General features: G+C 45.4%; 1 protein-coding gene across 6 annotated transcripts in view; it reads right to left on the reverse strand.

The window, feature by feature from the left end:
• Positions 1–20880, reverse strand: part of ACSF3 (acyl-CoA synthetase family member 3) — a 63224-nt gene that overhangs the window by 15791 nt on the left and 26553 nt on the right. For 5 of the 6 annotated variants that reach the window (XM_083754557.1, XM_083754555.1, XM_083754554.1 and 2 more), the window contains one exon: positions 10975–11101. The exons of the other annotated variant lie outside the window; for it this stretch is intronic. In XM_083754557.1, coding sequence (XP_083610683.1) covers positions 10975–11101 — 127 coding nt within the window. The remainder of the gene's footprint in view (positions 1–10974; positions 11102–20880) is intronic. 6 annotated transcript variants of the gene reach the window in all.

Below are 20880 nucleotides of genomic sequence, written 5' to 3' on the forward strand. Positions count from 1 at the left end.
TCTCACACACCTGCTTCAGGTACCTAGAAGGCAGGAGCCTCGGCAAAGGGAGCCTTCCATTGACAGATGCCAAGCCACTCACTCCTACATCTCCATTTGGCTACTAACCACTAATAGTGCTGTTGAGGGACCTGCATGGCAAGCTCCCTGCGCTCCCTGGGTTTGGGCACACAAAAGTCAAGCTGGTAATTGAGGAAGTGGGCAAAGCAAGAAGTGCCTGCCTTGAAGCACAGGTGGTTTTTCATAATGTGCCAGAGCCTTGATTCCTTGTTGTGCAGATCTTAATGGGCCTGTTGTCATCTCTCCCTGCAGGCAGAAAGGACAGATCAGTCACGGGAATGTGCAGAAATCTCAGGTGTGTGTGTAGACTGCAGGCCTTAAAATTAGATCAGGTGGTATCCTAAAATTAGATCAGGTGGTATCCTAAAAGGATGGGCCTCCAAAGGGCTGTACCTGCACTGGGTGTTTAATGCACCCCGATTGTTCAGCCCAGACACTGAGGTCCTCCTCCAAGGTTCTTCTGTGGGTTCCCTCACTGTGAGAAGTGGTTACAGGGAACCAGGCAGAGGGCCTTCTCAGTAGTGGCACCCTCCCTACATATAAGCAACTATCTCAGTAGTGGCACCCTCCCTACATATAAGCAACTATCTGACTTTTAGAAGACATCTGAAGGCAGCCCTGGTTAGGGAAGTTTTTAATGTTTACGGTGTTTTTACTATTCTGCTGGGAACCGCCAAGAGTGGTTGAGGAAACCAGCCAGATGGGTGGGGTATAAATAGTAAAATTATTATTTTTCTTCTTAATCGAGAGCTGACTGAACTGCCAACTACCCAACCCTCCTAGGAATGCCACATGGTGATTTGTCTCTTAGCTGTAGGGCAAAATATTTTACAATCCATCTCTCCACCCCCCCCCATTCAGCCATATCCACCCATAGAGGCACATAGCCCTCTCTTCAGACTAGCTGTTGCTCCCCAGCAGCATACTGCTTCTAAACATGGTTCCACATGGCGAACTCATTCTCTGAAAGAAGCCTTATGCAGTCAAGATACAAGCACAAAAAGATTTACAGAAGTACATTTTTTTGGGCGGTGGGGGTCTCTAAGGAGAGGTGGGTAGGAGACGCAAAACAGCCCAGGCCTGAACATACACAGGGCCATGGAATGCTGGCTTGACTTTTAGAACTGAAGGAAAGGAAGACTGAAAACAAGCAATGAGGTGGAACGGAATGGAATATTCTGAAAGAAGACATGGCTGGCTGGCTAGCATGCTGAAAAGGAGTACTTTGCACTGCAACATTTTGTTGCATGTCCCCCTTATGATGACTAACAGCCACCAAGAGATCCATCGTCTATTAATTTGTCTAATTCCCTTCAGAGCCACCCAAGCCAGTGGACAAGACCACATTTTGTGGCAGTGAGTTCCATAAGTTAATTATGCAATGTACTCTGGGATGCAGATAATTTTGGGCAGTATTGAAGCTCCAGCCATCTGATTTCATTGCGTGACCCTGAGGAAATAAAAACGTTCCTCCCTGTCAACTTCCGTCAAGGTGCTGTGGAGAGTTTCTAGAGAAAAAAACAGGTCACCATAAATAGGAAACTCCCTTCCTTCCTTCCTTCCTTCTACTTTCTCTCACATTAGCATTTAAGTATTTATAGGCATCCCTGCAGATGGTGAAAAGGAAAAAAGAGAGTCTGCTATGCCACTCAGCAGCTTGAGAGGCTGAAGCTTGGCAAAAAGTAATTGCAATAACCAAGATGCTGGAGTTAAAACCCCTTTGCTCCGCTCCTGCCCTTTGCAGAACAGCTCCGGGATCAATTACACGTCTAGCTAAAGCAAGCAATAACTCTCTTCCCGCTACGCCCATGCACTGACCTTCCCATTGTCTCTCGTGAATGAGCAGGATTGTTAAATAGTCCACCAAGGTAGCAGCGGGTGGGCATAGTGGCAGTGGTGCAGAGGATTTCCTGCAAAAGGTGTCCAAGTAGCCCTTTTATTTAAAAATAGAGAAGCTTCCTTCACCAACCACTGTAAGCAAAGCGCTGCAGCCACCCTCCCTCCTCCCCCCATTTCTGCTTCCATCACAATGCCATTAGTTCTGAGTAAATATGTTCTCAATTGTCTTGAGTGAAGCCCACAGGGAGGCTTCTGTTGAAAGCAAAGAGCCTGGGGCTATCACTCCCAATGATGTTATCTGCCCAGGATTACAGAGTGGGAAGGAATTGAAAGCCCTTAGAAGTCAGAGGCTTCTTCTTCTTCTTTCACATGTCCTTATCAGCTGGCCGGGCAAAACACCAGAGTTAAATAAAAGGCTAACTGCTTACAAGGCATTTGGCCTTGAACTGGGGAGGTTGCAAACAAAGCCACTGCTTCCAGACACTGGGGTGACAGAAGGCAGCGTGGGGAGGAGGGGGAGAGGGGATGAAAGCTTTAAAAACTGAGAAAACAAAGCCCTGGATACTGTGATATTATTTCTTATCAGATTCCACCCCCACCTCCATTTTGGGATGCTGTTTTTCCTTACATGCAAGGAAGAGGAGGACCATAGCATGTTGCCTGCTACAGAGTCAGCTCAATATTCTTTACAGTGCTTTCCAAGAGTTTCAGACTGGGGACATTCCCACCTCTACCTCTGAGCCACAGTGGGCACTTGCCAACCAACCTGCCAAGCCTTGAAGATGTGAGTGTGCTACATGAAATAACAGAAAATGAAAAAAGAAAGAAAACCTTTATCAGATGTATGAATGGAACTCAACGTTTACGGCTGTGTCATGACTCCAGAATACTATGGATTCAGAGGACGTTTCTGCATGGAAGAGTGAAACACCTTCAGAGCCAGCCCCTGAACTATCACCTTCTACTACCCTAGAAATGCTGGCACAAAAGCAGCCCATTGCACCAGTGCCTTTCTGGCTTGAGGAGATTCCATTGCCTTTCTCTGACTCCATTGCCTTTCTCTGGCTGGAGTCAACAGGCATTAAAGCAGGCTAGGTCCCTTTAACTGAAGAGACTCCTCTCACCAAAGGCACAGCTGGAGATGGAGCTGTGTTTAATGTTTCTTTTGGGGTTGCCTGTTACTGAAGCAAAATTTGAGTCTTGCTTCTATATGTCACCTACCTAGTTCTAAACTCTCAGTGGAGCTGTCCAAAGTGCTATCTGCATCTTGCTGATTTCCTTCTAATGTGGAGAACCTTTGGCCCTTCAAAAGTACAACTCCCATTAGTTCCAGCAAGAATGGCCAATGGCAAAGGGATGATGGGAGTTGTAGTTCTCAAATGCCAAAGGTCCCCCACACCAAATATATGTGAACATACCTGGCTTCTATTACTACAACAGGGGAAAAGTTGTCTTCTTTGACCCTGCCTTGCTGAAGCCAGAACTTTGCACTGCTTTGTCCTGCCTGACCCTGCCATGAACTCCTGCTTGGGTCAGAACCCCCATGCTGCTGTGGCCATTGCTTGGAAAAGAACAGCTGAGGTTATGGCATAGCTGGTTATAACCTAAGTTGCAGAGAGAAGACCATATATTCTGATAGCTGGCTTTTGAAAACGTAAATATAATGCACAATCTAAACATAAATTTGTGCTTGCTAGTGCATCAAAGCTTGAACAGTAAATGAGGGACAATTACATTTTCTTTGTGCAGTAACTACCCATACTATCCTGAGAGACTGAATAATATTATTCAATGAATTCCAATTTTGCAGCTGCTCATTTCAATGGTTTCAGGGTTTCTTTTGATTGAAGTACAGCAGCTATAAGGCCAAATACAGATTTGCCCAGGGAATGGCCATCTTTAATGTCCTATTTAGGAATGCAGGGAGCTGCCGTATATTCAGTCAAACCATTGATTCATCTCAGTGCATACTGTATACACTGACTGGCAGCAGCTCTCCAGGGTCTCAGGCAGGAGACATTCCTAGCCCTACTCAGAAATGCCAGGGATGGAACCCAGACTGGAGGCCTCTTATGTATTTTTGTATATATTTGGGCATTTAGAAATGGCTTCCAAGGCAGTGATGTCCTTCCTGTGGAACTGAGGAAGCCCTGGTGGCCCAGTAATGGTATTCCTCATTTGCTTCTATCATATTCCCTTGTGAGAAATCTACTGGGGACTGTGTGCCAGTGATAGACAGGGGCAGAGCCAGTGGTGGGCAAGCCCTGCCCCCGTTCCTGTCCCTCCCCCACCACCAACAGGAAATTAAGTTGAGGTCTGCACGTGACCCCTAAGCCAGATGTTCCCATCCCTGGGCAAAGCTAGAGTACAGTTCCTTGCTGCTGGAGCTAATTAAGTTAGGGGACCATCCATAGGCAAGGATATGTCAAAAGAGACATAATCCTAGAGGTCAAGGCTAAGCAGATCTTCCTAGTCCATCTGAGTTAATCACATCATCCCACCAGGCCACTCTCTGGATCTCAACCTCTGGCTACTAGAAAGCTCTCCCTCTTCCCAGCCTTGGGGGTGTGTATTTCATGCAGCGGGCTTACCCTGCTGATAAGTCATATGCAACATTTGCAGGAGATCATAATTAAGCAATAATTTAAAACAAAAAAATAGTATTAATTGAATTTATGACTGGGAGAGACAATGTAAACAAACATGGGGAAAATATTGCATGCTAGGATTTTAATTAGACATGTTCCTATTTATAGCTTGTGCCGAACAGGCGCAAGTGATTTCTATCTCAGGTGTGAACGCCCATGAATGGAAACAAATGCCCACCCCGGAGTGGGGAACACCTGCTTCTCTCTGGGGATTGGAAGGAGCCAGAAAAAGCCACTGCCAACTCAGGCGTGCCATCTGCTTAACCTTCTCTGTGCTAGCTGGCATTGAAGGGAACAGAACAAGACCAGCCAAGCTCAAGCAAAGGGGTGTTTTTGTGTTGTTGTTTTTTTGGTCTTCTATCCCCTTAGGGTTGAAGGGCAAAAGGACTCACAGGGGAATGAACAGAACCTTCAGGGCTAACCACAGAACAGATTGAAATTCTGTGCCAATATGACATCTATTCTACACCTGAATGGATTCTGCAAATCAGGCACATCTGCAAATCTTGCATAATTTATCCTTCTTCTATGAGCCATTGGGGGAGGGCCAGGAGTTTAGCAGAGCACTGGCATTCTGCCCTTGGACCGCCAGAAGTCCTGGTCGGTTGCCTTTAAGGGTCTAAACATTTTTAAACTTGACCTGCCACAAGGAAATCCATCAATGACTGAAGTGGATACTGCCAAGTAGTTCCACAGGTGCAGATAATTATGTGGACTCTACCAGATTTACTTTCCTTAGGTGAAGGGGGAATTATCTGCTGTGAAAATATATTCTGAAGCTCATGAGGAATACAGTGACAGCTGTTTGCTTTAGTAGTTCCTGAACTGCAAAGTGTTAAGAAATGTTAGATTTAAAAATAACTATCATTGCACATTAGTGCCATGTTCATGATTTGAAAATCCCCCACTGCCCCCTTTTTGGTATTCTCTCAATTGTGCTCACAGTCCACCAGCAGGGGGCAGCATACAAATTTGGGGAAATGTGAAAAGCAACAGACAGAACCTGCATCCACCTAAACAATGGAATCATCCACACTGCAATCCACACTCCAAAATGTGTCTGATTTACAGCTGCGACCCCTAAAAGCAATGATATTCAAGGTGCCCTGCAAAATGTCTGAGACTGTTGGGTAGAAAAGCAGAAAACTGCAGAAACAGCAGGAAAAAAATTCTCGCATCCTCTGGGTGCCTTCGCTACTTAGAAACAACAATTAAGATTCTCAGAATGGTGAAATCAAGCAGTCTGTTCTGTGTGGTGCACAATACATTTGCAGAAACTTGCCAGGCAGCCCCACTATTAGGAAGAGAGGTAACTGCTGCAGGCTACAGACTGTATCCCCCTGACTGGAAGACAGATCACTGTGTGTTATACAACCTGTCCTGGGCTCCATAAACTAGCTTGCTACCCTCAGGTATCATGGACAATGTTGTCCCATCATCTGTGTTCAGGCAAGATTCAACCACTAGTCCGGTCAACTCCCCTGTGTGTGCATGCACCATCTTATGCAAATATTTATTTTGGACCTATAAGAAATGCATTTGAGAGGTAGAGACTGGGACTTCCGTAAAAGGAACTGTAATATAAACTCTGAATACGAAAATACAGGATTTGGTTACATGCAAAAGAGCAACATTGATCGCATTTATGTTTTCTGCACAGCTCAAAAGCAGGGGAGCTTAATAGAAATGAGTCATCGGTTTAAAGCCCGCATCAAACAAGTTAAATAACTCTTACTTTCTTAACGACATATTAATCAAACTGCATTGATTCTTGAATCAGATTCCGTTACCAGCCAAGGCCTCTATCTTCCTGGCCCTGATGCAGGCATTAAGGGAGTTTTATTCTGACAGATACAATATAGCAATCAATAAAGTCTTATTATATGGAGCTGATATACATGGATTTGCTTGCAGGATTTATGCACCACTTTCAAAGTCGGCACTATTTCATGTCTCTGCCTCAACCTGTAATTGAAAATAAATCTCACCAAATACTCCCAGGTTCTACTTTCCTAGACGTGTGGGCAAATGTGAATGGAACGAGCCTATCCGCAGGGAGAACATAGCTCTATGATCTTGCCTCTCCCTGCCACTCATGCTGCACAGCGTGCTTTTCCTTTGGGAGAAATCCTTTGCACAGTGGGAGGGGGATGCACATAGACACTCAAGATGAAAGCCCATCTTTCAACCAAACTAGTGTAGCCACTCTGCGCTCTTATATTCACTTCCACAGTTACAGCAGGAAAAGCTCCTGGCTGACTATGTCCGTATTTCAAGGTACTGGGAGAACACAAAAGCAACAGTTGGATTTATGAAACCGTGGACATGACGCTAATGCGCTAGGAGTGCTGCTTTTCGCCCCACCATTTCGTAGCACTTTGCAATTTAGGAAGTACCGTACTCTTCGTGAACTTCAGAATGCTGCCTGTAACTGCTTGAGTGATTTTGTGACTACTTACACTGAATTCACCTGGGTCGCTTCTTCTTGTGGAGAACAGTGGTCTTCGTGATGTGGACTGCATTTATTGCATTTTATGGGGCTCATGTATAAAGGTCTATCTGAACCAAAGTGACCTTTCACATCCCTCACAGGAACATGCAGTTTGTCATCATTCCATGGATAAGTCAGAATGTTAGTGAACATTTCATGACACCACAGAAGCTCAGCCAATGACAGGGAGAGTGTTGTTCACACACAGCTAGCTCATCATATGTGGGGTTGTTTACTGGCATGTCAAGACGCAGAAGAAGATGCTTCTTTATATAAGTAAGAGCCTGAACAGTTGCAAGGTGAGCCAAGGCCAGCTACATTATTTCCTTTCATAAATAAGCACACACAGACACACATCATTAACAGCCCTCCATTATATCCATGGGGCATTTGTTCTCACCTCTAGCTCTCTTTCTGACCCTGACAGACTTTAGCTACCCTATCTGCCTAGAACTTTGGAGCTCCATCTTAATGTGGCTCAATCCATCACCAAGTGCAGCATGTTAGAATCTGCATGTGCTTTCTCTGCTAGCGATTATTCTTCATTTGCTGACCTGCTGGTTTCTAGGATTGTCATTAGCAATAAGCAAAATGCTCAATTATGGCTCAGAAGTTATTAGAGGCAGAGCAGCGCACCGTCGCCAGGTTTACTTTGCTCCAGTTGTGCTCCCACCCCAACTGAGGGCCAGCTTCCACATGCCCTTGAAGAATGCCTCAGCAGCAGCCTTGCCACATTGGGCCCCATGCCCAGGATGGGAAGGGGGGACATAAGTGGCCGTATTCAGACCTAAGTTGGGTAAGAGTATAGTTCCTTCCCTTGTTCACTGCTGCCTTTCTCTATCTTTTCTCTTTATCTGTGACTAGGACTGGAAAAATCCTGAGTGCCTGGTTGCACAAGCAGTTAAGACTCTAATGCTGGCAAGTAGGATTTTAAGGTATTTTCCCCAAGCCATATAGAGCTGTGTCAGTAAATGCCCCTGTTGCAGTTATAATCTGCTTCATTTGCATTCTTTGGAACACCATGGCAGTAATTAACTCTGTTTAACTCATTCAAATGCTTCTTCTAGAACTCATTTTGCTGCTGCTACAAAATGCTTTGGAGTAGGTACCTCTCTGGGATTCATAATGATAAAAGAGGAAGAGCATGCTGCTCCTCAGTCTTTTGTGTATGGCTGGGTATGTTCTGTGCACCCACAGCACAACAGCAGAATTCAACCTTCTGAGTATCTCAGTATTGGCTCAATTTCTTTTTTTAAAAAGTTTGTAGCCCTCATTGCTACGGGGATCAAGTTTCAAGACACAAGGACAGTATCTGCTAAAACTGCAGAATACAAGTGGGGAGCTCAGTACGACTTTGAGTTTGAAGAGCTGGTCTTTTCTCGGTGAAGGACTGTGATGCATGCTTTACATGGAAAAGGCCCCAGGGTAAATCCCTGGCATCTCCAGGTAGGGCTGAGGAAAGCTCCTGCCTGAAATCCAGGAGACTGGCTGCCAGCCTGTGTAAACAATACTGAGCTTAATGGACCAATGGCCTGGCTCAATTAAAAGACAGCTTCCCTATATTCCTTCCTATGCCTCCATACAAAATAGTTTTCTGAATAGCTAACAAGGCAGTCTCACCAGCAAACCTGCATCTCACTGTGGATCAAGAAGTGTCAGCTCTGGAAATATGTTGCCTACCATTTATTTTTTTTCAAAGGATCCAAAAAAGGACAGGAGGAAAATTGGGAGGTGGGGAAGGTGGGGTGCAACCAGAGGGAAACAATCAAAATGCCATCACTCTGTGTCAAATGAGATTAACAGTGGTAGGACGGAGGGTGGCTTCTGAGGCTTCTCCAACTTGCCTCTAATTCAGAAGAGCTGTCATTTTCTCCCACCACCACCCCGCTGCCAGCATTTCTTGCTTGGAAGTTAAAATTTGCCCAGCGAAAGGGTTAAGTTTAATTTATACTGATTTCCATTTAATATCATTCTCTCCCCGTAGGAGCCAGCAGCTGTGAGCTGATTGTAGTTTCTCATTATGCAGTCTGTATCGCTAATGGTCTGTGACAAAGGCATGGCATCTTCCAGGCCATACCCCCGAGAGCCAATTAAACACACATACTCCCTTCCTGTTTGCAATGCATTACAATGAAATTAAACTGAATTTCAAAATCATTTTCTCCTAAAGACATCTCTTTACAATAATTAATGCATGCCATTCGTTTGCATCTGAAATATTCATCAGGAGGGTCAACTTTTTAAAAATCCTTTCGTTCTTTTTTTTTTTAATGGATTGCCCCACAATGCTGCATTGCCCACTAACATCAAGCCGCAAAATCTCGCTGCTCACAGGAGGACTGTGGCATGAGCAAAACTTGCCAAACTGCAGCTCTCATTTAAGTCACAAAACCAACCACCCAACCACAAAATGAATAGAACACACACAGTAAAGCCACAGAGAAGGCACCAGAAAGTCAGGTTGAAGCACTTAAGTCAGTTATTAATGTTATTATTATATAGCATTTTACTGTCCAAAGTGCTTCACATATGTTATCCTGCTGTAATCCATACAACAGGCCTGCATGGTAGGCCAGCATATTATTCTGATACTGCAGATGAGACGCTGACAGCCACTTGATCTAGAACACTCAGCAAACTATCACAGCGAGATTTGAACTGGGGACATTGTTGGTTTGCAGCTCATTTTATTTGGTGCCATGCTGCATGATAGTTGTCTTCCTCTCACATTCCTCCTCAGCCCAAATTACATTAAACAAGCAGCGATACAGAAAGGAAGGGCCCCCTGTGTGCAAACAAAGACCTGGGCAGGGGTGGGAATAGACTGAGTGACAGGAATGAAATTAACCAGACACCCAAGCTTTCTGCAGCCTACAAGATTAATGACAACCAGGGCTGAACGAAGAGAGAACAAATGTCCCATGTGTATACACTTACACTGTCGCTAGTAACAGGAATAGGAAAGAGTAAAAAACAAGATGGCTTTGGGTCAAGAGACTTAAGAGGCCAAAATGTAACTCTTAACAGGTCCCCCTACATTCCAAGGCTCTGCTGAGGGATGGAGCTAGCAGAAGGAACCATTCCATTTTTAGGGCACAACTGTATGGCGTCCCCATCAGGGGTGGGGATATTTAGTTCCTGAGACTCAACTCAGCCAAGGGTTCATATGATCAGTGGAGAATCCTTGACTGAACCCTATGAGCAAAACACCACTTAACCATATTACTGCTGCAGACAGAACACAAGGAGGTCCCAGCAGGGCTTGGGTTCAAATCCCTGCTCAACGTGGAACAGGAAAGGTAAGTGGACACCGAATGGGAACTATGCTACTCTTGACTTGTTGCAAGGGCAAATTGAGTTAGGCAAGTCCAGAGTTATTTGCATACAAGAGATATAAATGATATATTAATTTATGCTTAGCTAACACAGTGCCCTGCAGATGTTGCTGAATTACAACTCCCATCATCTCTGATCATTAGTGACGCTGGCTGGGGCTGTTGGAGATGGCGGACACCACGATGTCTACTCCTGTATTAATATATCAATATTACTAACACTAGTCCAGTAACTTTGCCCGAGCAGCAGCAAGGCGCAAGTGCTGCATCAGCTCCTGGTTCCCAGCCAAACACACCAGGGCTGAAGATCTTTCCCATAGTCTTGTGCCATGAACCAATGTAGAGGAGTCTTGCCACAGGGCACATCGCACTAAGACTCTCTCACTTGGGGGTCCTATAATAAATGTAGTTAGCAGTCTTATGTCAGGTCAGTTACTCTGTCCATCTCATCTCTCTGGCTGGCAGTGGCTCTCCAAGGTCTCAGTTACAGAAGGGACTGTCCTACCACTGGCTACCTGACATTTTTAACTGGAGGTGCTGCCAGGAATTGAATCTTCTGCATGCAAAGTGAGGCACTCCAGCACCTCCCCAATCAAGGTACCTGTTTTAAACCAGCCGTCAGGAGTGAAGGCATCCCTGGTCTCCTTAGGTCTGTTCCAGTATTCCAGAAATACCGTAGGCCCCTTCACAAAGAGCTCCCCTTCTTTGTCGTCCAAACCTGGGGTCACCTGGGGAAACAGAGATGCCATGTGCTCCACTGCTAGCACAAGTTGCTTGCACCCATCAACCCAAAAGAGCTGCACTCTAGCAATGAAGCAAGGGGATCCTGACCCTCCGCATGACGGAGCAACTGCAGCCTTCTCAGACCTATCCTGATTCACAATACTGGTCCTAGAGCAAAGATGGCAGGTCAGCGTCCGGATGTGGATAGCCAAGTCCCAGACTGCTGACTCTTCATGACAGTGCTGATGTGTGCAGAAGATGACCAGGCTTCAGATCCTGCCTTCCCCAGCTCTCCTGGAGTTTCTGGAAATATAACGACCCAAGTGCTGCTGACCTACATAATGTGTCATCTTGCACTGCAGTGAGCAGAACAACCTGACCCTTTCATTTTTATTTTTATTTAAATGCAGCATGTCGTATGCCCTGGGAATATGGTGTGGGGATAGTGGTAGCAGCAGCACAATTCCCCAGCCAGGTGGGCAAAAGGCGGAGTTTGTGCACCCCTGCTTGTCTGAATCAAAAGGCTGGATGGGTTCCAAATTCCTTATCACCTGAACTTGGATTCTAGCAGAGGTTCAATGCTCCCCCCCATCTTATCTACAGCACAGCTCCTTGGCAGCAGGCACCTCCCTGTTGTGCCATTTTGCGATACTACAGCTGGCTTGCAAACAGTAAAACAGAAAACCCGTGACGTTATCTTAATAGGATTTTGCTTCTTGAACTCGCAGGGTTCGTAGCTGTGCTCCCCAGTGCCTGGGAACATGTGGACCAGTTTGGCACTATCAGCTTGCAATGCCTGAACACTACAGGCGGTGGCAGGGGGTGGGGTGGGGGAGAGGCAGAAAGGCCGGGGTGTGTGTTAAAATGGAGGTTCAAGATGCTTGTGCATTTATGGCACATCCACAAACTTGACATCCCTTCAAAACAACAACAACAACCCCTTGAAGTTCCCAATGGAGGGCTGCTTCTGCAGCCAGTAAGCTTGCTTTCCTTTCTTCTTCAAAATCTCCAAGGTACCCTTTTGTTGATACACCGGATCTAACTTACAAGCAGCTGTTGAAAGCATCAGATGGCTAATTGCATAGATATCCTATTCTCCAAGTGCCATATTTTAATGCACGTTTCAGCTGCTTTAATGCGTTCAAGCAACTTTAACATGCAGACACGGTGTGCCCTGGAAGACTGGCGTTTGATAGCTTTCCGCCGCAAAACGGATTCAGCAAGCTGAGCTAGGCCAGCCGGCGCGCCAGATAAGATTACATTTGCCACGCATGAAAATAAAAAGGTTGTAATAAACTCTCTGAAGGAATAAATCCGGGTGATTATAAAATGCATATTTTCAATGCTTCAATTTTACCTCTCTATTAGCAGGCAGCCAAGGTGGCTAGTAGAGAGGTGAGAGCTTTTCTCTGATACTTTCCCCAGGCAAGGCTCAGTTGTTTACGGGTGAGTTCCAGGATAGACCTAAAGCCTGCTGCCCTGAAAAAACTGCAGCAGAGAAACTGGAGATGGACATCAGTGCTGCTGGAGGCAAAGGACTTGGCTAGACAACCTTTGCTCTGGCCCAGCAATGTTATGGTCTTCACTTGTTTTACAGGATGTCTACGTCTAAATGTAACATTTGCATAAGCCCAATATTCTTGTAAGTTACAGGGAACAGACTCCATTGGAAAGTGGTAGACTCTCCTTCATTGGATGTTTATAAGCAGAGGTTGGAAGGGCATCTGTCAGGGCTGCTTTAGTGCATTGCAGGTGGGTTGGACCAGATGATGCTTCAAGTCCCTTCCAACTCTACGATTCTATTATTCATGCTACTCAAGGAACAGGTGAACTTATGCCAAGTCATTTCATTGGTCTATCTAGCTTACTGAGTGCTAGTCCACATTGACTGGCAGAGGCTCTCCAGGAATTCAATCTGGGTTCTCAAGCAGATGCTCTACCACTGAGCTATGGCCCTTTGCCTGAGGCCTTGGCTAACACACCCATTCACCGGCCACTAGATGCTCTGCATTTGCGTGCTGACACTGCTGTATCCATCAGCTGCAATAATTAAATGGAGATTCTGTGCACCAAGGAAGTACACCTTGGGATTCCAGATATCAGAAGCAAGTAGTCAAGCTCCTTAGAGGAAAAGGTGAGATATAAATGTAATCAAATCAAATAACTATTAGCTGCGATACCTATATGGCACTCTAATGTACATTCAACAGTGTGGGCTGACAGCAGGAGAGGGCTATTGCTCTTGTGTCCTGCTTGTGAGCATCCTGGAGGCACCTGTTTGTCCACTGTGTGAAAGAGGATGCTCGACTACCTGAGACTTTCAGCCTCATCCAGAAGGGCTCTTCTAACATTATTTCAGGCACCTGAAGAAGTGTGCATGCACACGAAAGCTCATACCAAGAACTGACTTAGTTGGTCTTTAAGGTGCTACTGGAAGGAATTTTTTTTGTTTTGATTATTTCAGGCAGTTCTCATTAAAGATTGAAGCATACCTCCTCTGGGCAACAAAAGATGGAGACAAACCAAAGGGAAGCCCCTGGTGTCCTGCTTCATGCTGACCGTTACTGGAGAGAATGCTAGAGGAGACTGTCAGATCCACCACCAAGGAAATTTGTATGTTCAGCAGACCATGGCCTCTGGGAACTCCTCTGGTTGGGAGATGCTGCCAGTTGCCAGGTAAAAAGCCCTGTGCTGAGGTGCATATCATGAAATTTAGATAGCTAAGATCACTTACTGTCCTTGGACGTAACATGTTGGGCACATCTCCTGTGCAAGTCCCTTTGCAATCCACAAGAGTCCCTCAAAAATTCACGGCACCATGGGCACTTATGCCATTTGCTTACACAGGAGATGCTCCCTATCGGATTGTGTCCTTGCTCTAGAGGAGAGTCAAGCTTAGGCACCATGCATGGGCACCAGCATTCCCTGCAAAGAGCAAGCAAAGGCAGCAAAAAGTTTTTTTTTAAAATGCTAATCTTCCTAGTGGGACGTGGTTGTAAACGCACCAGCTGTGCTCTCCAAGATCACCGGCGGCGGCACGCAGAAAAAGCAATAAAATTTAAATTTTAAAGAAGCACTTCCAGAATGGCATATTCCCACTCCCACCATCATCACCGCCTGGCACTGGTTAAAAATGCAAAGGGTTTGCACTGCTGGTTTATATTTGCAATTAAATGATTACCTGAATCAAAGTACTTAAGGAATACTAGGAAGTTTCTTCTTGGCGGCGGGGGGGGGGGGGAGTTAAGCAGGAGAAAATCATTTCTGCTTGTGCCGTCTGCATAAATGAGTCATTTTATTAATCCATTTGCTTAACAAAAATCAGAAATCTGCATAAACAATTTCTAATCAGAGCGAAAAAAACAGTAGGGAGCTCTTAGTCGGTGCCCCCCTCCTGGTTTGACACGGCTACGTGACACTGGCCATACAGCATCTGCCATGCTGTGGAACAGGCACAGGCAGTTGGGTGCATTAACATTCAGTATATGCTATTGATGCCAAGGATGGAGGGTGGAATTGACCAGAGGAGAGAGGTTAAATCCACATTAGCCAAGGGCTCACCAATGGCAAACCACAAGGCACCACCACCGCTGCAAAGGTCCACATTCTCAAAACTGTGTGTGATCTATTTATGGAATTCACAGGCACAAAGTGTTATGACTTCCACAAGGTCAGATGGTTTAGACAAATTCATGGGCAGCAAGTCTTATTAATGGGAGGAAGATACGCTGCAATATTTGGGTTGCAGGTCCTCAACTCTCATGACTAACAGCAGTGCTCACCTTCTAGGTTCCAGCCAGCCTCTTCTAGGATGTCTTTCTTTGTAAATAGACACTCAACATTCCTTGGTTGCTCAGTCCTTCTTGGACTGTTTTTTTTTTTTGCCGGGGGGGGGGGCTAAAAATGGTTTGTTTTAAAGTAATTTTTGTACTTCTGCAAACTTCAAGAGTTCTCCCAAGCTAGTTGGTACCTCCTTCTAGTTGGCCCCATTTTGGATTAATTTCTGTTGGCACTTACCACCTGAGTCTGCTGTGGGATGGCTGTGTGATGGCCCCTTAATACCAGTTGGCACAGTGCCTTCATGCCCTACTGGGAGATTCCCCAGAGCAACCGAGCTGGTCCCTGTGGGAAGCAAGACACTGGACTAGATGGGCATTCGGTCCTGACCCAGCAGGACTCTTCTTATATTCTTGTGCATGCCTTGAACAAGAGTTGTCGTCCAGAGGATGCTGTCCACAGAAGTCATTCAGTTCAACCTTCTGTACAAAAGGAGAACCATTTGCCTGTGTCAGGACCTGTTCATGCCCAGCTCATCTGTCGGAATCAGAACTTTGCAGAAGAACGAAGCAACAACCAATCAACGCGTAATCTGGATCAGGATACTGCTGTTATTCCACAACAGGATGGGTGTGACTGGGCAGGTGAAGAAATTGGTCACTTGCTGCCTGGCTGTTGCTGGTGTGACACCTTCTTCTGCCCAGCCACCTGCATTCCAACATGACTTCTTGCTGGATAGCTTCCCTGTTAATTCAGGACACTTTGCCTTTAACCTACCTTTGCCTCACCACACAGCTTCCTAGCCTCAGCAGAATGATGGGGAAACCAGTCATACCACACAAGCTGGCAGAAATGGGACCCTCGCTTGCCAGCTCCCCACAGGGAAAAGTAGTAGCAGAGGAAGGCAGAGGCAGCCAGCCTCTTTTTGCCTTCTGCAATAAGCACACCTCACCTGTGCCCTGGGGCACAAGCGCCACTTGGCCAGGGGCATCCTGCCTGCTGCCATGGCTCTGCAAGGGGTGAGCTAAGAGCAAAGGGGCTTATTTTTCACAAGGCCACCAATCCAGGCATCAGATAAAGCAATAAACTTTTAATCGTCTATTCTGGCAGATTTGCTAGTAGTAAAACGCTCAGCAGCACATTACCCATCTCCTAGGCAACCTGGTCCCTCATACCCATTTGTAATTAAAAATTCCCCCATAAGCCCCCTTTCCGCACAAGCGGCATTATCTCTGCTACGAGCTGCGTGTCCTGCAGCAGAGGCTACAGAAGGCAATTGCAAGGCAGCGCCATTTCCCTCCTGCTGGAGAGAAGGCAGATTTCAGCTCCTTGGGGAGACAACACCGAGGATAAGAAGAAGAGGGAAGAAAAAAGTCACCCAGAGCCCAGACTGTAATCTGCAACAGCCACATTTCACATCTGGCTTTGCAACGGTAACTTTTCATAAAGGAGGGTTAGAATAATGCAATCAATTCGCTTTTCATTTTGGGAGGTTTCACATTTTTTAAAAATGAAGGGAGAAAACGAAATGAGAAGAGGAGGAGGAGAAAGGAAAGGAAGCATACAGGAGAGAGATCCTAAATACTTGGGCCAATCTGTAAATCATCAATAATGATTTTATTTGCATGGGTAAAGAATCTGTAATGCAATAGCCAAGTGATCTAGTTTTTGTATGTATGTTTGTGTGTGTGTATACACACACACACACACACACAAATCTAAAAGCAGAGAGTCCAAAACCCAACATTTTGCTCGTGGAACTGAACCAATTTGCATTCCTCAAGACATTCAGTGCTCACAAGTGGGGAATTGGAGGCAGTTGGAATGACCCAGAAATTCCCATGCATGGTTTAAATCATTGTCTATTCTGTTTTAAAGAGGTGATTAATTTTAATTCACAGGCATGCCTCGGAGATGAGAGAGATCAGAAGAGGAACTCTCACACTGGGAATTCAAAAGCCTGCCTATTCTTATGCCAGTCTATCCTTTATTTATTTATACTCTTACTTTTCTGCTTAAAACACACACACACAATCACCAAGTGGCTTATAAAAGGTAAAAACAGGCAACCCAACAGAGCAAATGGTCCTAGGAAGAAGAGAAGAGAAGAGAATACAAACAGCTGTTTTCAAATATCTGAAGGGCAGAGGATGAAGCAGGCCTGTGCCCTGTTGCTCCAGAGAACAAGAGCAGCTGAGTGGAAAATTGTAGAGGAAGCAGAGTTAAACATTAGGGTTTTGTTTTTTTTAAGCCCTAATGATAAGAGCTGTTTGACAGTGGAACTGCCTGCCTCAGGAGGTGTCGAGTTCTCCTTTGCAGGAAATACTTAAAGCAGAGGATGGACAAGCTACCTGTCAGGAGTTATATAGTTATATAGTTGCATCCTGTGTAGCAGATCCTGCACTTAGCAGGGGGTTGGATTAGGCGAATCATAATTCTTATGATTCAAAATCCCTGCCATAAATGAACATACAAAAACAAATCCCAAATACAGCAACACCCCCAAAAAACAGCAGAGCAGGTTAGCAGAATGAAATCATACACTAAAAACACACACTGGAAAAACTAATGGCCTATGCCAATCAAAAAGACAATAGCCTTCTGCATCATTTGTGGTGCCTCCTTCTTAGCATCCACAAAACCACCAGTCCCACAGAAAATGGGCTCTCCCAGAGGGCACAACGCCAAGTTTTGGCTCTGGACCAGCCTGCTGCTACTCTCTCCTCCATCCACCCCTGCAGGGAAATGCCATCTGCTGAGTAATGCAGAATACAGCAGCCTTTCATTGGGGCGAAAAGTCCACTTTGCTAATCTTTCTAACCAGCTCACCACTGGAAAGGAAACATTCCCTGCACTCACAATTTGCTAAATATTTAATCCAGCTCCAGCGCAGCTTTTCAAGATGCATCTTGGTGCATCCATTTGCACTGGCCTTGAAAAAAAAATTAATGGAGTCCAATATGAGGTGTGGCAGACCTGGGCTCCTTGGAAGGGCATAGTTTCCCAGAGGGACCATAGCTGGAGCACTTGCCTTGCATGCAAAAGGCCCCAGATTTTATTTATTTAATATTACAATTATATCCCAACTTTTCCGCCAGAAGCTCAAGGGGGCATGCACTGTTTCCCCCTTCCCTGTTCTATCCAAAAACAGCCCTGTGAGGTAGGTTATCCTGAGAGTGTGCGACTTACCCAAGGGCACTCAGTGAGCGTCATGGCTGAGCCGGGATTTGAACCTGGGTCTCCCTAGTCCTAGTCCAATACTCTAACCACTAAACCCCACTGGTTCAATTCTAGCATCTCCAACTACGTAGGAAATAAGGTCAGACTATTTCCACATGTCAGTTGAGGCGGGGGGAATAACGTGTGGTCCTGCGCCCCACATGGACTCCAACTTCCACAGCTAGTTGTGAGGGATGATGAGAGTTATGCTCCTGCAACATCTGGATGGCCACAGGTTCCCCAGCCCTGATCAAAGCCAGTGCAGTCTGTTCTGATTGATAGCAGCTCTCCGGGGGCTCAGGTAGAGAGAGGCCTTTGGTGTCACCTGCTCCATGGCCCTTTCTTCTTCTTCTTTTTAAAAATGGGAGATGGCATGAATTAAAGTCGGGAAGAGTGTGCTCCGCTACTCATCTAGTCACATGTTGCTTCCTCTCTTCCTGAAGCCCCTGTAGCAACAAAACTGCTCACTCTCAAAAATCTCCCAGTTAGGAGACGTGGCATTTCTGTGCAGCTGCAGAGCCCGTTTTATCTGCTGACAGCGCCCCACTGCCAAGGCTCAGAGTTCGGCTCTTGGATCTAAGCAAGCGCTTCTTTTCTTTCCCCCTTTTTAAGGGGAGGGGGAGAATGGTGGCGGAGTTTGGGGGGGGCGGCTTTAAAAATAAACAAACAAACAGACAGACAATACCCGCTATGCTCCAAGAGTTTGCAAGCTCCTGCCAGCTGGGAAGCTACAGCCTATGAAATATGCATCCCAGTGAACAAAGCAAGATGAAATATCCAGAGCTGAGCAACAAAGAAGAAAGGGGGGGATTAACCCTTTCCTGCCCCTCAATGCCGATAAAATTAGAGAGCCCCTCCAGATGTCCTTTTTATTGTGATTTTGCGTTCACAATGATTTGCACTCAGGATTGTACTGGGGCCAGGGCAGTTATATGTCATGCCGTTTGCAAAAGTTCCATAGCAGTCATGCCATTTCATTTCCAGTTGGGGAATGACTAGTGATTACCTGCTGAAATCCTGTACTTTTTCATACCACAAATGTTCTGGGTTATGTTTTATTATGTGTTTATATGTGTTGGAAGCCGCCCAGAGTGGCTGGGGCAACCCAGCCAGATGGGAAGGGATAAATATTATTATTATTATTATTACTACTACTACTACTACTACTACTGCGTTCTGAGGCACCGCACGTGCCAGTGAAATCGCTTATATTTGAAACACACTGAAAAGGCCTGCAAACACCCCGTTCCATCCCAGCTCCATTCCATTCCTTTATGTGACTTTTTGGATCACTTCTGGGTTTGGTGTGCTGTCCGTGTGTGTAGTCACACACATACTGAACGTGCATAAATGGGGGGCGGGGTTTGCCTGTACTGTCTCTGTGATAGGAGGCAAAGCACAGCCCTATCATGGGCTTATCTTCCATGAAAGTGTGTCAAATCCTCTTTTAAAGCCATCCAAGTTGGCGGCAATCACTGCCTCCTGCGGGTGTGAGTTCCATAGTTCGACTATATATTGCGTGAAGTACTTTCTTTTGCCTGTCCTGAATCTTCCAATATTTTGCTTCGCTGGGTGTCTATGAATTTTACTGAGAGAGGGAGAAAAGGTTTTCTCTGTCCACTTTCTCCATGCCATGCGTAATTTCCTCCTACTCACCTTTTCTCTAAACTAAGAAGTCCCAAATGTTCCTCACAGGGGAGCTGCTCCATCCCCTTGAGCATTTTGGTTGCCCTTTTCTACTTTCAATTGCAGTACACAGAGCCAACATTTTCATATCTCCCATGACTCCAAGAGCTCTTTTCCTGGCTAGTCACCACCAGTTCAGGCATCATTAATATATAGAATAAAACCATTTTAAATAACCATGCTTTATATAATATATGTGTGTTAGGAAAAACCAGGTTCCAGGCTAATAGTTATCACCCACTGCTTCTGTATTATAATCAAAAGAGTATTGGGCACCTTAAAAGCTGACAAATTTATTACCGCATAAGGTTTTGTGGACTCGAGACCACTTTGTCAGAGACATGAAATGACATCTTAGTTGGCAGGTATACAAAGGAGAAAAACGGTAGGGCAGGAGCTGAATGGCAATGAGATGCAAAAATTACAGCCAGTGATAATTAAAGCTTAAATATCTGTTAAACAGGCACACTTGTAACCTTTTACAACAGCAGTGATAATTGCTGAAATGATTATATTAACACCTTCAGTGAGGCAGGGAACCATTCTCAAGAGTTAAAGATAGTCATCTTAAAGGTGCCACAAAGATCTGAGTGTTTTTGCTACAAGACACTAATGCAGCTACCGCTCTGGAAATTTGTGCATTATAGTTTTCTTACTTGTATTATAAAGGCACTAAATCGCAATAATATATAATATCGCATAAAATATACTTTTAAAAGGAACTATTAGCAACAGCGCAGTGGGGCTTGATGCTGATCCTTGCCCTCCTTCAAGCGTATATCAAGGGCAAAAGTATGGGATGGAGGTTAATAATCACTGAAGCCAAAGAACCGCTGAAGCCAAATCGGAAACTGTGGATGGTGCCGAGGTTCAGAGTGAGGTTTCTCTAATGAAGCAAAGTGGGAGAAAGGAGAGAGAGGCAGCGCCAGCAAACTTCCCGCTAAGTAGCTTATTGATCTTTGGGCTGCGCCAGAAACTAGCTTTGCAAATGACATCAGCTCTTTTGGCACACTATCGCACGGCTCTCGGACCTCCAAGTGCAACTTTCTGACATGACTGCAAGAATCTTGTCCATGGAATTTAATCCTGTGGGTTAAACTTT

This window comes from Podarcis gaigeae, assembly GCF_964106915.1.
Source record: "Podarcis gaigeae genome assembly, chromosome: 8".
Taxonomy (NCBI): domain Eukaryota; kingdom Metazoa; phylum Chordata; class Lepidosauria; order Squamata; family Lacertidae; genus Podarcis; species Podarcis gaigeae.